This window comes from Corythoichthys intestinalis, chromosome 12 (assembly GCF_030265065.1).
Source record: "Corythoichthys intestinalis isolate RoL2023-P3 chromosome 12, ASM3026506v1, whole genome shotgun sequence".
In the NCBI taxonomy this organism is placed as follows: domain Eukaryota; kingdom Metazoa; phylum Chordata; class Actinopteri; order Syngnathiformes; family Syngnathidae; genus Corythoichthys; species Corythoichthys intestinalis.
In genome coordinates this window covers 26330782-26347433 of record NC_080406.1, presented here as the reverse complement: position 1 = coordinate 26347433, position 16652 = coordinate 26330782, and the positions used below count along the sequence as shown (strand labels likewise).

The following is a 16652-nucleotide window of genomic DNA, read 5'->3' as shown; positions in this document are numbered from 1 at the left end:
AGACCCACTTAGAGTGTTTGGTTCCAAAAAGCTCAATCTTGGTCTCATCTGACCAAAGCACACGGTATGTATATAGAAGCTAAAAAACACATCTTAACCAGGGGTGCCAATAATTATGGAGGGCACTGTATATTCAAAATCCAAACTTCAAGTATTCTCCAAATTTGGTCTATTGCACACTGAACAAAGCAACTGGCTGGTTGATCATCTGGCCAACAATGAAACTAAAAAATTGTACTTTGTAGTTGTTTTTCTTACATTTTGTGTCACATTGTGCCTGAAGTGTGACGACTGGTTGGAAGACTGTTGTACCAAGGTGACCCCCTCAAGGAAAGCCCCAGAGATGAGTGTATGACAAAAGGTCATTCAAGGGATGCATGAGTGGACATACTAAAGAGCTCAGCTCAATGGCTCTGCGGTCACACTACAAATTTCGACAGTTTCCAGAGCAGACAGCGAAGTAGCCTCCTTGCTTAGCTTTACAGTTCTTTGACCCTGAAAGCATAAATGAACAAAGACAATTTGATTTCCTGCACTCTGTTCACTTTTATTAATCTTACTGCAGAATAATTTAAACCTAAATGAGTGACCGAGTCTGCTTTACTAAGATGTCAATAGCGTAGTCCCCTGTCTTTCGTCTGCTTGATGATATATTTTTGTGAGAAACAATATTTTGTGACTGGTGTTGAAACAGAATCCATTCTTTTCATTCATAACCCTCAGAGAGTATCGTAAATGTGTTTATCCCTGCAATAAATCAAACTATTACAATAACACTCTCACTGAGCAAGGACAAGCACTCCTTCTGGACATGTTAGGCTAAATCAGCACTATAAATATCAGTGCAGCGTCCCACTTTTGATGGCTTTCACGTGCACACATCTGCTTCTACGACGCCTACAGTGGAGCACATATTATTCCTGAGTCTGAGGGAAAACCAATGAGAATTACTCAAGACCATACACAGAGTTTAAGGGGCGGCCGGGGGGATTGGGCATTACCCCCCCAACCCCCTATGGTGGCCGAAAAGTGTCATTGCATGTAATTGACACTCCTATATATGATTTTAAAATAAAGAGTTTTCCGGTACAATATTGTCTATAAATTTTTAAAGCAATAAAACAAAAATGAATGAAATGAACAAAAAAAGTTATTTTTATAATGGGTCAAAATTATTTTTCGAACAGATCATATGACTAGCACCTTAGATGGTCATTTGCTTTGCTTTGCAAAAACCACAGGACCGAAGAGGCAAGATGGATGTACATAATTTTTTCAAACCTAAGCTTTCAAAAGCGACAACAACTACTGAGCAAGAATCAAGGATTGAAAATGTGGACCATAAAACGCCAGAGAGCACCGCCAAAATGGTGAGCGGAGTTTCAATTTGCCCTGCTAAAGACATTAATTGTACAACAGAGCCACCACTGGTGTCTTGCCAATGTCGTTACCCCCGTCAAAAATTGGATCCCCTGGCTGCGGGAGCGCACACACACACACACATTAGTTATGAGTTATGTCGACTTAAACAATTAATTGAAGCCAGAAAAGAACCACAGTTATATATTTTGGACATTGATGTTTATTAAAGTGTAGAAACTCCATACTGGACTTGAATTACAGTAATAACAGTTATAGGTCATCCTACAAGTAAAACAGTAAAACACTGCCTTTTTTTACGTTCGGTACATATGCTACGTTATACGACAGAGGGCATTGTTTTACAACCTCGTGGATAATTACATCACCAAAACTTGGAAATCAAGCAAATCAGTGCAGCGCAGTGGCTCCGCCCAGGGGATACAATCTTTGACGGGGGTAACTACATTGGCACGACACAGGCGGGCGTACCGTATTCAATGGATGACGATCTTGGCGAAATATATAGCTGTCCTAAGCAGCCTGATTTAGAATTCCCCTCAACAATGATGGGAAACAAAAAAACGCTCATTTTCAACTTATTATTATAAATATTCTAGTACAGGGTCATCAACATGTTGTGCCCCCCTGCCACAAAAGTCAAACTCCGCCTATGCTCAAGACATTTAAAAAATTCTACACAATTCAATTCGAACGGGTGTTACAGAGCCCCAAAATCCTCTCCTTGTCAGAGAACAATGCAGCCTTTATGCACGTCAAAGCAGCACAAAAGACAGTAGAAAGTGGTTATAGAATAGGAACACAAAGTTACAGATAAGGAGATGCTGAAATTATTGTCTCTGTCACCGTATGTCTTTCTCATAATTAAGAAGTTATTTTACACACCGAAAAACTGTTCAAATATGAACAAACTAGTGCTCACTGGAGTGGTACTTGATTGCTCTTTGCAGGGCCTTCAAAGTGAGCAGTAGCTGTCAGCAAAAAGGGAACGTGTCAAGTATTGATTTGAAAATGTAGGCTATCAAGAAAACGACAAGCTATCAATTTTCAACAAAAAACTGAGGCACAGCCGAACTAACCCTTTCTTATGTCTTCTGTGCCGCATCATGGTGCATAGAACGAAATAGCACCATTATTCCAAGCATTCTTCCAATGCAAATACGTATGTTGTCATGTCATGCTCAGAATTTACAGATGTAATATGGTGTTGGTTTTTTTTCAACATTTTGTTGTCGAGTCACAACAAAAAGTGACAAATCTAAGGAAAAAATGTACATAAACGTTTAGCTGGATAAATGATTTACTACATGGACTGACTCGAGGAACTCTCCAACACTATTTTGTAGATTTTAATGATTTCTGTTTTTCTGTAATGATAACTGAAGAGATTAATAGAAAAATGTGGATGCTGTATAATGGAAAACTTCACCCTTTCACCTGGGAATACGGTATATTGTTATCAAGAACCATTAAGACACACTGAAGAGGAGAGAAGGATGTTTAAACTGTCTGCATTACCCGGCATTAAGGATTAAACTATGTGCTTCCGAACAGACACCGACTCTCATCAAACCAACTCCTTTCCCCCTTAGAGCACTCTGACGAGAACACTGGCTTCCACACAGCATACCACAGTGTGCCACAAGAGCACCATGCCTCGACCAGTTCTCTCATAAAACATTCAGAACCTAGCAGCAATAGGAAAGTGGTGATGTCATAGCTTCCACTTTCACTCTTGTTTCTGCAGTGGCAAAATGAATTCGGGGCAGAAAAAATGGTTTTCTTCCTATAGAGCTTCAAAATTTGATCAGATTTGACCTTTGATATTATCGCTAAAGAATAATGGGGTTCTATCTTTGGCAGCACAACAAATCCTGAAAGTCTGAAGGTTGGTTGAAAGTTGTGACTCGTAGCGCACCAATGCACTACCTTAAAGAGCATACATTCATTCATTCATTCATTTTCCATGCCGCTTTTCCTCACGAGGGTCGCGGAGGTGCCGGAGCCTATCCCAGCTATCTATGGGCAGTAGGCAGGGGACACCCTGATCTGGTTGCCAGCCAATCGCAGGGCACAAGGAGACGCACAACCATTCACGCACACACTCATACCTACGGACAATTTAGAGTGTTCAATCAGCCTACCATGCATGTTTTTGGGATGTGGGAGGAAACCGGAGTTCCCGGAGGAAACCCACGCAGGCACGGGGAGAACATGCAAACTCCACACAGGAAGAGCATACATCATGAGAAAAAAAGTCTTAAATACCGTAATTTCTGGACTATAAGGCGCACCTGACTATAAGCCGCCAGACACCAAATTTGACATGAAAACGGCATTTGTTCATAGATAACCCGCACTGGACTATAAGCCGCAGTTGTCCTCATTGTATTATGGGATATTTACACCAAAAGACATTAACTGGTAACACTTCATTTGACAATTGCATCATAAGACTGTCATGAAACCAAATGAACCACCATTAAGCTTTGAACCAATCCGGTGCAAAGCCTTATTGTTTTAAAAATCTTCATTTGGCCATCTATGCTCCCTTGGGGGAGACAGTCAACCTCTGCTGCCACCTGCTGTCAACACTGTTGTCATCCAACATTCCTCCTAGCATGCATTGCGGCGCTACAGATGTAAAGACAATCAAAATTCATGTTCTGTCCTAATTATTTCTTCATTTACTGTTCCCGTTGTTTCATTAATTGCTAGTTATGGTATTTGGTAACATTTTCTTGGATGGTGGTGTCATAATACTGTCATTAATTATTACATGAGACTGTCAGAGGTATTAATGAATGCTTATAATAGATGTCGGTTAGTGTCATCCAGCAAATTTTCATAAATGGACATAAATAAATGGAGTTAGTGACATAATATGCAACATGACACATTTTGACATCTGTCATAATAATTCAGTAATGCCCATGATAGTGTCGTGTCATGTCATAATTATGACGTTCTTATGACAGTCTTATGATGCCGCTGTCAAACAAAGTGTTACCTATTAACCCAAATAAATCATCAAATAAGCCCCACTGGACTATAAGCAGCAGGATTCAAAATGAGGGAAAAAAGTGCCGGCTTATAGTCCGAAAATTAGGGTAGCATTATTATGTGAATTAGAATCATATTTTGAGACGATTCGACTATATACAACAATTTAGCAAAGCGCAGATGACGAGAAATTAGTCTTTTAATCTGCCGGTTAGCCACACCTACCATTATAGGGCTCAAGGGTCCCCAACAGGTGGATGACGTCAGCGGGAGACTGGGCTCATCGGTTTTACTATACAGCCCATTGAAGGGGAATTATTCAGAACGAGGAAAACTCGACGAAGAGAGCCGTAAAATGTCATTGTTTCAGTCTCTCTACTCCAATATTTTTACAGGATATTCTTTTTATCCAAGTATTTTCCCCAATAGCTAAATAAATGTCTTGAGACGGACCAGTCAGCCCGTCGAGCCGGAACTATTCACAACGAGGAAAACGCGACAAAGAGATCTGCAAAATGTCATTGTTTCTGTCTCTTTACGTCAATATTTTTACAGGATATTCTTTTTATCCAAGTATTTTCCCCAACTGCTAAATTAATGGCATGATTATGACAAATAACATGTCTTGTGCTAAATGGAATATGAAATAATAAAAATGCACTTATTCAGGATGACATGGCAAAATTACTCCATAATGGTCAAAACTGTCGACTTCACCTTTACTGTCGCACCTCCCGAACGATATTTTATGACACCTAAATCGGGCATATGTCATTTCCCTTCCCCAGCTTCGGAGAATGTAAACAAACCAAGAGGCGTGACAGCTAGCTGACATGCTAACCCGAACCGAGTGATGTTTCAAAGTCTTTGAAGCGGAAAATCACAAATAACTAGCCCGGATTATTTGACATGACGACTGGGTTGTCGTTTGTCTTCGCGGATCGGCAAACCACCCGGCAGAGAGCAATTTACAGCTCGTTCCCCGAAGGAGGGCGGCTACAGTTGTTGTGCAGCTAATGTGCATGAGGAGAGCTTTTTACATGCCTATCAATGATCAAACGTAAGTAGTCCTTTATTTAAAGAAGGTTTGTAGTGTTTACGTTGTAATCGCTGTATTCGTATTTGACATAATACAAAACAAGATGTTTACTCACTTCCTCATAAGTCCAATGGTCCCACAGTAGTAGGGCTTGTTTTGGCCAATATCCACGGTGAATGGGAACCTTTTGAAACTCCAAAAAGGCGCACACGCCTCTCCCTCATACAGCAAGATTTTTCTGCAGCCGTTTGGCTGGCGTGATGCGAAAAATAAACGTATTAATCTGAAAAATCAGCTGAATCCTTAGTCCTCATACACAACAGTACGGCTGTATACTGAAGAGGACGCCTTCACCCGTACACGTCACCGCGCCCTCCTCCTCAATGCAAGACCGAAGCCAGAAGTCACTCATTTTCATGGCGCGGGATTAAAAAAACTAAAAAGATATAGCCATCGCTTCCACACACATCCAAGCGGTCCATATCATTCAGGAGCATAAAATACCGCGTGTATTATGAAATAAACATGCTTTTTCGTGTCACATGCATTTTAAAATATCACAGGTAAATGAGTTCAATAAATGGTGGTGTCCAAAAAGTCACTACACACTGCCTGTTTATTTTTTAAGGTACTATTTGGTCACACAAGAGGCTTTTAACATTTGCCAGCTCAGTCTTTGCAGTTTTTGTAAGGAAATGATTCCTATTGTTGACAGCGCTGAATTGGTTTTGCATAAACGACTGCTCCAGAAGTTTGATTTGTCATCAATGGGTAGTAGTAACAGGCAGGACAGATTCTGTTTCAAGAAACTTGACGTAGATAGCGCAAATTGCACCATGAATAGGAGCAGTGTGACAGCTGTAAAGCTTCTGCTCCTCAGCAATTTTTCCCATTGCTCCCATGTCAATTGGCAAGCTGTGGGCAAGGGAATGATAGGCTTACAAACTGCAAAGCCTAAGCCTTTAAATGCTGATGGCCTTACGTCTGCCCCAATGATACCAGAAGCTAAAAAGGAACGATGTCTAAAGAGAGCATTGGAATGGGCTGTAATACACTTCACATCCCCTTTTAATTAAAATTGGAACTGCAGTGGTTTTTGAGCCCTGTAAGATTTTGTACCTGCCGGCTGTCGCGCTGGGACGAGGATGAAGATGAAGCGCTCTTGTGCACTGGTGTGGAGGTCTTGTTGACCATCACAGAGCTCCTCTCTTCTGAGCTCATGGCGCGGCCGTGGGCGCCTCGCTGTGAGTGCTGAGAGTGAGACATGGTTCAAGGCAGCAGGCTCTGCAGATTAGCTGGTTACCTGATGATTGCTCGTCATCTGAAACATAAAAAGTCAGAGAGTTGATAACAGTACTGTCTTGTAAAAAATATGCAGTGCTTGTATTTTTGACTACTGGTGCCATGTTTTTATTCCATCCTGGTCAGTCTTTGTTATGACTGTAACCTGGAGATTTTATTGAAGTAACACATTTGTTTAGTCTATTTGTTTCGTCGCCTATCTGCTTCGTATTTTTGTATTCAATATAACTCAGGCACAAAATGGCGGAAAACACAGACAAGACTGAAAATGCAGTTTCTGCTCTTGCACTACTCTTTAAAATAAATTGATTTATTTTAAGCTAAAAAACAACTGTTGTGTTTGATAGAACAATATGTCTATATGCTGCCATAGCAGATTCATGGCGCATTAAGCCCCTGAACTATTTTTAATTTAGGGTTAGGGTCCATTATACCCTGAAAACCCCCATTTACAGACGTCGCACAACCGCTTTTGTTTCAAGCCAGCCATAAAACAAAGGTAATTAATTCATTCATTCATTCATTTTCCATGCCGCTTATTCCTCACGAGGGTCGCGGAGGTGCTGGAGCCTATCCCAGCTAACAACGGGCAGTAGGCAGGGGACACCCTGAACTGGTTATATTTATTATTTTAACGGTCTTTCGTTTTTAGCTTAGAATCATTAATTGATGTCTCATATTTCGTTAAAAAAACAACAACAAAAAACGACTTTAAACAATAATTCACTCGCATATTTTAAACTTTTAAGCAAATTATGTCACAATGAAAAAAATGGCGACTGTAAAAAAGTCACGGATATCTACCTCATAACTATCGCTTAATTGTATTTTTTTTGTTACTGTTGAATTTTCTCCAATATGTTAGATGATAAATAATCGATCGAAACAAAGAAAAATTGAAAAAAAACGTTTAAAGGGTACAGTAAATATATGCATAAGAGAATCTCGACCACTCCTTAATGTCTGCGATTTCTGCATTGCGACCCTTTTTATATTACCATGTTTCACCCATAAAATCCCCCAAAAATCCAGCTGTGGAAATTCACAGCTGTGACTTGACACTCAGTGATACATACATGGAGTTTTTGGATCGAAACAAGGTAAGTACACGATAATATCTCGTTAAAGTCATGCCGTCTGTAATTCTGCTCTCGCGTGTTCTCACCTCCAGATACGGTTTTGCTGTTTAAAAAACTTTTTTTTTTTTTTTCAAAATGCCCTCAGTTCAAAATTTTTCTTCCCCCGGAAAATTGATATTTTAAGCTTTCCAATGATGTATCACACATGCATATCGGACAATTTTGAGAGTTGGCCAAATTGGGGGTCTCAGAGCGGAACTTCAAGTCACCTGAGCGTTTTCCGCCATAAGGATTATTATAAAACTTGCAGGGTATGTTTGCTATATAAAACGGATGAGGTGATTAAAACTTGAGAGCCATGAGTTCAAAGGTCACAAAGACCAGAAAAGAAATTTTGCGATGACTCAAGAACGAATAAAGGGATTATTATTTAACTTATATTTATAACAACTTATATATATAAATCAAAATTATTCAACCCCCGCAGTAGATAAGTGTTTTTGCTAGTTTTACATTTCTTTTTTTATCTCGTTTATAATCACATTAAATAATGAGGTGTCAAATAGACAAATCCAACTGAAATAACTAAAATATTTTTTAGAATATTCCAATTTATGGCCTCTCTTTGATTACTTAATTGACAAAATTATTCAACCCCTTAGGTATGTATAACTTTAGTACTTGATACAACATCCTTTGCAACAATAACATCCTTTTGACGTGAAGCATAGCTTGCAGTGATCCACAGGTATTTTTGCCCATTCCTCATGGGCAAAGGCCTCCAGTTCATAAACATTTTTGGGCTTGCTAGCTGCAACTGCCGTCTTCAAGTACCACCAGAGATTTTCAATTGGATTTAAGTCTTGTGATTGCGATGGCCACTCCTGCTGGAAGGTCCAACCCCACCCAAGCCTCAGCTTTGTCAATGACTGCATGACATTTACATCCAAGATCTCCTGGTATTGAACTGAATTCATAATACCTTGCACAGGCTGAAGATTCCCTGTACCTGAAGAAGCAAAACAACCCCAGAGCATGACTGACCCCTCCACCGTGCTTCACAGTAGATAGGGTGTTCTTTTCTTTATAGGCGTCATTCTTTCTCCTTCACACGTGCCGTTGAGCCATTGGCCCAAAAAGTTCCAGTTTGGTCTCATTACTCCAGAGAACAGTATCCCAAAACATTTGTGGTTTGTCCACATGTTTTTTGGCATACTTCTTGCGCTTTGGAGTCAGCAGGGGGGTGCGCCAGGGAGTTCTTGCATGGAAGCTATCGTCTCGCAGTGTGCGTCTTATTGTCTGGGATGAAACCTGAATACCTTCCTATGACATGTCCTGTCATAGTTTCTCAGATGTCACCCGGGGATTTTTTTTTGCCACCTTTCCGTTCAGGTATCACACAGCAGTTGCAGACAGTAACCTCTTTCTACCACACCCAGGTAGCGTTTCCACTGTGCCTTTAGCTTTAAACTTGCAGACTATGCTCCCAATTGTGTGTCTTGAATTTTTTAGTCCTTTTGCTATCTTTTTATATCCATATCCTTGCTTATGAAGTGAAATGACCTCCTCTCTAGAGGTGTGCAAAATTTCCGATTCTTAGATTATTCGCGATTCGGCCGTGGAAGATTCGAGAACGATTCACAAACATCCAAATTCCGATTATTGAAATATGCCAAGTAAAGCAGAAGTACGACACACTCAGCGCGCCGCGCGGTCTTCGGTACAATTAGGGACGGAGCGAGAGTAGCTAAACATCATGCTTCTCATTACCCGGCCCCTCGGGTAACGCCAATGCTCAACTCACGGCTCTAGCTCAACTCATGCCACGAGATAAAAAAAAAAAAAAAAAACATACCTGACTGCCGCCGAAAAGCTGCTACAAGCCACATTATGTTACGGTAGATATCATTTATATAGGACTAGATGCATTATAGCTTCGGTATCGTTACCAGCACATCTACAAAAAACTAGATGCGGGCGTTAGTAACGGCCGCCATCTTAAAGCAGTACACTTCCCTGCAAGGCTGTTGTTGCGAACCTTCCAAGCGAACCTAATTAACTTTTTATCTAAAATACTCCTAAATCGGTAAAATATTGACTTGAATCTATCTTTAAAATAGTTATAAAACTTTCACATGTTGAAAGTAGACAAAAGAGAAATTATGGAATAACAGGAGCAATTTTAACAACTTTAACGGTTGATTCACAACATTAAATTAATTGAAAGTAGTTTAAAGCTGCTGATATAGAATGGGGACTGTAGTTTTTTATTTACTGTTATTTTTGTATATTTGTTTACTGCTATATGTTAACTTGATACTGAAATAGTAGTTTGGTTTAGCCTGAGAGGATTTTTGAACAATTTTGGAACTAATGTACAAAACAAATTAAAAAAAAAAAAAAAAGGAGTGGGGTGCATCAATAATCGTTTTATAATCGAATCGGAGCCTCTGAATCGTAATCGTAATCGAATCGTTAGGTGCCCAAAGATTCCCAGCTCTACTCCTCTCTGACCTTTTTCGACCATTCCTTGGACTTCACCATGTTGTAGAGATGTCATTAACTGCCAAGAAGAGAAATGTGTCAAAGTCCTTTTAAATCTGCTTAACTGCTGCTCATTAGGGTTCCGTTCACATCTACGGTTGTTTTCATCAGCTGTTTTACCGACACCTAATGGAAAATTTTGTTTTAAGAATGTGGTGGACTTGGGGGGATGAATAATTTTGTCAATGAGGTAAACACAGAAAGGCCATTAATTGGAATATTCCCCAAAGTATTTTTGTTATTTCAGTTGTATTTGTCTATTTAACATGTCATTATTTGATGTGATTATATATACATGATGAAAAATGAATGTCAAACTGCAAAAACACTTACCCACTGTGGAGGTTGAATAATTTTGAACACAATTGTATGTATGTGATTTGAAACGGAAGAGAAATTTTGGCGCTGTGAAGTCAAAAGTCAAGGAAATGGAATTCAGGGAGGGTGTGTCCTTCTACCAAATATGGGGATGCCTTGAATTTGGCTGCTTAGACTGACATTTTTTTTTGTATGTATCTGGGCTGATAAATTAATTGCGGAGTTATTGGTGCCTCTGTTGCCTTTAAGTTACGAGTTAGCCAATTTCAAGGAATCGGAAATGTCTCTTTTTCCTGAAGGGGTAGTTTCTTTTCTTTTTTGTCTTTAGTTATGCTTGCAAGAGGAGAAATACTTATCCCTGCTATTTTTTTGTTAATATTTACTTAATAGGTGAATAAAAAGTTTAGTCACGCAGTAGTTCATGGCTTCGTTGATCCTTTGAAACAACCAGATTAAAAAAACTGTAGAAAAAAAAACAAGTTAAAAAGAATTGTGAAAACAACAATATTTTTTTTAATGTTATATTTTTGAGCGGGGCGTGACCAGATCGCACTGCATGGATGGATGGATGTTGCAAATAGAAATGGCACAAACCAAGTAAACAGATCCAAATTCCTGCCACCACAATTCTTGCAGAACCTCCTCATCGCTATTATTAACAAACGTATTGGATAGGAGCTCTTTGGCGAATTTGCTTGGCATTAGGTCAAAGATTATTGCGAGACAGATCACCACCAGATACGCAATCAGATGATCAATTGATGTCAATCTCCTGGTTAATCAGATCAGCTAAAATTATTCTAAATCTGTATTTGTTTTTAGGCGGATACATAAAAGGATAGATCAAAACTGTCACGTAGTACAGTATATCATGATTTCATGCAATAATAAATGATTCAACAGTTCAAATTGGAGTTGTAAGTAGTCAAACAGAAAAAAACATTTTAAAAATGCATTTATTCAAGATGCATGGATATACAGTACATAATCAAAAACCAAATTGAATCATAGCCCTCCTAATCAAAATGAATCAAGAGGTTTCACTATATTCCCCAGTTGCAACTAATCTGTTATAAGATGCTTAAGCATCCATTTTGGAATGATCCTAATTTGTCTGCTTGAATAATAATATACTCAAATTGGATTTTGCCTTTTGTGTGAGTAAAATTAATTACTTTTATTAAGGCTTTGGGGGTGTAGGCTTGGGTAAAATCAGCATAATAGGATCCAATCACATAGAGCTTTAGGAAATTTATATGGCACATTTGTCATTTGCTGACAATACGTTTATTATACGAATAGGTACTGTATACAAACACCAATATTGGTTTTAACACTGATGTCTATCACGCTCTGGGGAAACTCCAGTCCAATGAGCAGCCCTGCACACCTCAGCATTACGCACTCAACTATGCACTACACTCACACACTATAATGTATTATTCAAGTCCTTTAACAATGTCACAATCTCCTCAACTGTCTTAAGCTAACTTAGATCTCAGCTAAAGCAAGACAAGATTTTAAGTCTTCTCACATAGTGGTGTATAGTGCACTGCTAAGCCCATTTAAAAGTACCACATAAGGAAGTGGAATTGAGTGGTTTAACGTGGTCATCAACCGCTCAACTTTTGATTAATTCTAAGATAATACTGTTTAATTAATAGTTGATTAAAACAAGCACCTGTTACTAGATGGTTTTAACGCCAGAAAGCTCTCTTTTTACAGCCAAGATAACTTGTATGTACATTGGACTCATTGACTGCCCGTGACGGCGATAGATGTCCAATCTTTTTGAACAGAGAAGGCTGACAGAGAATGATTATGTTTTAGCGCTGTGTATGTATTAAATGTGTATACATGAAAAGCTATGTAGACACGTTGTCAAATTGTTGGATTTGACTAGGTGACAAGGCTTTTGTGTATGAAGATAGTTGCCATGTGAGGGACACGGCTCAAGTCTTGATTAGTCATGAGGTTAATCTTCTAAATCCAGTCACCATGATTATGCCTCTCAGTGAGCACAGGAACATACTGTAGCTAGCTTCACCAGATACAGTAGCTGTAGCCAAAACAGTACTTGGCACAGGTGGCCAGGAACCTATACCAGTGTAACTATATTGTAATCTGTTACTGTCAGGGTTCATTTTAATTTCATTTTCAATTTCTGCTTTCAATCATGCCAAAAAAAAGAGAGACCATACACAAGATATAAAAGTAGGGCTATCAAACAATTGAAATTTTTAATCAAGTTGATCACAGCTTAAAAATTGATTAATTGTAATTAATTGCAATTTAAACCATCTCTAAAATATGACATGTTTTTCTATATATTATTGTTGGAATGGAAAGATTAGACACAAGACGGATATATACATTAAACATACTGTACATAAGTACTGTATTTGTTTACTATAACAATAAATCCACAAGATGGCATTAACATTATTAACATTCTTTCTGTTAAAGGGATCCACGGATAGAAAGACTTGTAGTTCTTAAAAGATAAATGTTAGTACAAGTCATAGTAATTTTATATTAAAACCCCTCTTAATATTTTCGTTTCAATAAAATTTGTAAAATTTTCAATCAAAAAGTAAACTAGTAGCTTGCTATTGTTGACGTCGCCGAGCGGTGACACAGCTGTTCTTCCACAGTGTCTTTAACTACGTAAGATAGTGATTGAAATACACCACAAGGTGTCAATGGCGAGTTTTAAATTACTTAGAAATCAAGCCTATGAGTGTGTTTTGTCTCTTGACTGACGCCGTAGCTGAGCTCCCTGTTTTTTTTTTTTTTCCCTCAGACTGATTCATGTTCATTTGAGTGCTGGCTTCACAACGTACGAGACCACTGATAGTTTGTATATTGTGACTAAATATTGCCATCCAGTGTATTTGTTGAGCTAAACAAGTCTGAGTAAGTTTTAAGTGGCTTTTACATAGCTATTTTGATTGGGAATGCCAGTTCTCTTTTCTTTTTGTAAACATTTTTTTTTTTGAGGTAGGAATATTATTTTTGTTGTGCTTTCACTAAATGATACTTATGTTTGTTGTGAAGGAGTTGCCGAAGCATATGCCAATAAACGGCGCGGTCCAATGAACACCTGTGTCCACTGCCTTTCTCTGCCTCTTAGCTCTCAATGTGCAAAAAAAACGGCGTCATTGTAATCTGTTTGAGGCAATGCATGAGCGGGTCATTCCGCGCATGCATTCAATGCGTCAAATATTTTAACGTGATTAATTCAAAAAATTAATTACCGCCCGTTAACGCAATAAATTTGACAGCAATAATAAAATGTCTACACACCCCTTTTCAAATGCAAGGTTTTTTTTGACTATGTATACAAAAAATAAGACCAGGATTCAAATAAAATAGAAATAGGGCCTATCATTTATCGGGACAAGATGCAAGTTCATTCAATTTATGGATCAGATTAGAGCCATCCAACATATGAAAATTTACCAACCATTAGCCATACCTCAGGTCTCGTCATTTAAGGTTAGCGCTCCAAAATCTACCTTGAAGGGCACAATTTTGTGTATTTTCATCTTAAAAATGCCTAGAACCCTTGCCTGACCCTTCACATGAGCTAAAACCAAAATAGGGCGACCTCGTCGGCCATGAAACAGCGAGTTTGGGGGCGAAAGACACCTTTTTTTTTTTCTTCTAACGATGACCAGAGACGCTTCTAATTAGTCGTGCCAATTTGGTCCTTCACAGTTTGTGCCTGTCAGTCTCCTTAAAAGTGCCCCAATTATTAGTTGTTACACCAAGTTAAGGAAACACTGCTCAGCGGCATCATTGGGCCTGAAAGATAGTGGGCTTCAGCCCCAAGAAGATACATTAGCGTACACTGCGCACGAGCACAAAACTTGACTGGAAAGCGTCAGACCAAGTTTTTTTTTCAGGTCATGCAACCCTTTAGTTTAATACAGTGACTTAAAGTTTCCCCCCCCCCAGAAACAGTCAGTGAGACAAAGGAACTTGTAAACAATTCCAAATAACAGTCAGTATTTACCAAATTCTTCATATGACATATCAGTAAAAGCCTACTAGAACACCTGCCCTTTACTGAAAGAAGGTGTATTTAATGGTGACAGATGTAAGCTTACTCCCATTTAACATGAGCTTGAATGTGTTTTGGTGAATTCTAAAATTCCTCATTTATGTGATAGCGTGCATAGTTGCGCAACCGCATCATCTCAGATACATATTTTTACTTCTCCTCTTGAAAAGATTTATCATTTCTTCAATTAAGTTGGAAAGGCTTTAGGTCATATTCAAGCAAGGTAAAATAACACGATAGCAAGGACATTACAACTTTCTTCTAGTGCCTCAGGTTTCTGAGGGTCACTTATCTTGAACCACTACTACATGCTCACAGCTACACAGAGGGTCAACTACCAAATTTAGAAAACATAATGCAACTGAATCACTCTTCCGCTCTGTTACAGTTCACGTTCAAGTAAAATTAGCCACACTACCCATATGTGTGGTGTGGCATACTTGTAATGTTACCTTCCACTGTTGGTAAAATTACTCAATATTAGGAGTGGAACTCCAAGGAATTTAATATTAACAGTTAGAGAGGGGAAATGTGTCATGTGAGTTGGAAATGAGCCCAATGCCTCATTTCCTCTTTTTCAGTTGCTGGCACGAAGATGTTCATGAAATGTTGAAATAAGCAAGAAAACCCCTTGTGTGTGAGAATTGGTCATTTTGCTGAGCGTTGTATTTCAAATTTGTGTCAAACCAGACCAAACAAATGTAAACCTTTAAGATTGAGTATAATACTGACAATACAGTATATTATATCAATTGAACTACTATGTCGCAACCTAAGTAGTTGCCAGTGTTGGCCTTTAAAGCATAGGATGGGCAATTCAAATGCCTGCAAAATCCTCAACCTAATAAATTCAGGAAAAATAAGAACTCAAGACTGAAGTAATATTTTATGGCCCGCATGCTCCTTGCATGAATAATTTTGCCTTTGTGCCATTTATATGGAGTTATTACAGCAAATGGTGTTGCAACCTCTGAGCCATTTTTCATAAATAGACATGGAAAACTCCTGGGAATTTCAGCCCGTGCAGCTTATTGGTGGATGTTTATACGGAAACACATCAACCAATTGGTAGTGGGTTCGCCCCAGCACCAGATAAGGTCCGGGAGATATGATGAAAGTTATGCTGTTTAACTCTAATTTTTTTTTCTAATTTTGAAGCGTTTTCGGACAAGATTTTCTATTAACTAAATGACACAAAAGGGCAACCAACCCCTGCCCCCCATTTCTTCAGAACTATTATTCTATTTTTTTGTTTTTTTTAATTGTGTGTTGTACACCGGTTAAAGTGTGCATTCCAAACCAGACTGAGCATTTTGATATAATTTCAATTTTGGGAGATAAGGACAGCAAGACATCCCATTCTGTAACTGACATACCTTGTTTAACAGATTTTAAAGGTACTATACAGCAGTGGTCCCCAAACTTTTTTGCACCACGGACCGGTATAATGTGGGCCTTTTTTCACAGACTGGCAATGTGTGGCAAAAATGACAGTAAATATAAAATAACACGTCAAGGCTAAAAACGAATATTAAGTGCAGGGAAAATATCACTCACCATACACTGAATCAACCTTTTTTTCAACAGCGGCCTCTCCTAAAACTTGTCGGCAAATATCTGTGGTCGCCAGCATAATGAGTTCTTCTCCAATCGTGAAAAGTTTCTTAGCTTTAGCAATACGGTTCGTCGTGAGGTATGATGCTCTCAGTGCATTCGCTTTTGTTGACTCGTTTGCTAGCTTTTAGCCACATATTATGCAGAATAGACATGGTTGTAGGCTCCTCTTCTGGCTCAGCAGGTGGCGTTTTCCCCGTAAAAAAGCTATCCAAAGACCTAGCTGCATGCAGCACACAGCCAACAGCCGCTAAAGTTACTGTTTACATTGATTGGCGGTGGGCTGCTATAGGTGTGCATTGCGGCC

At 38.9% G+C, this 16652-nt stretch overlaps 1 protein-coding gene across 4 annotated transcripts in view; it reads right to left on the bottom strand.

The window, feature by feature from the left end:
- The window catches only part of osbpl6 (oxysterol binding protein-like 6), a 68263-nt gene that overhangs the window by 46193 nt on the left and 5418 nt on the right, over positions 1–16652 (bottom strand). For 3 of the 4 annotated variants that reach the window (XM_057853274.1, XM_057853275.1, XM_057853273.1), the window contains exons 2-3: positions 6726–6743; positions 6542–6664 (exon numbers count right to left, since the gene is read on the bottom strand). In XM_057853274.1, coding sequence (XP_057709257.1) covers positions 6542–6664; positions 6726–6743 — 141 coding nt within the window. Of the gene's footprint in view, positions 1–6541; positions 6744–16652 lie in introns of all 4 variants that reach the window. The other variant, XM_057853276.1, reaches the window with a different exon arrangement.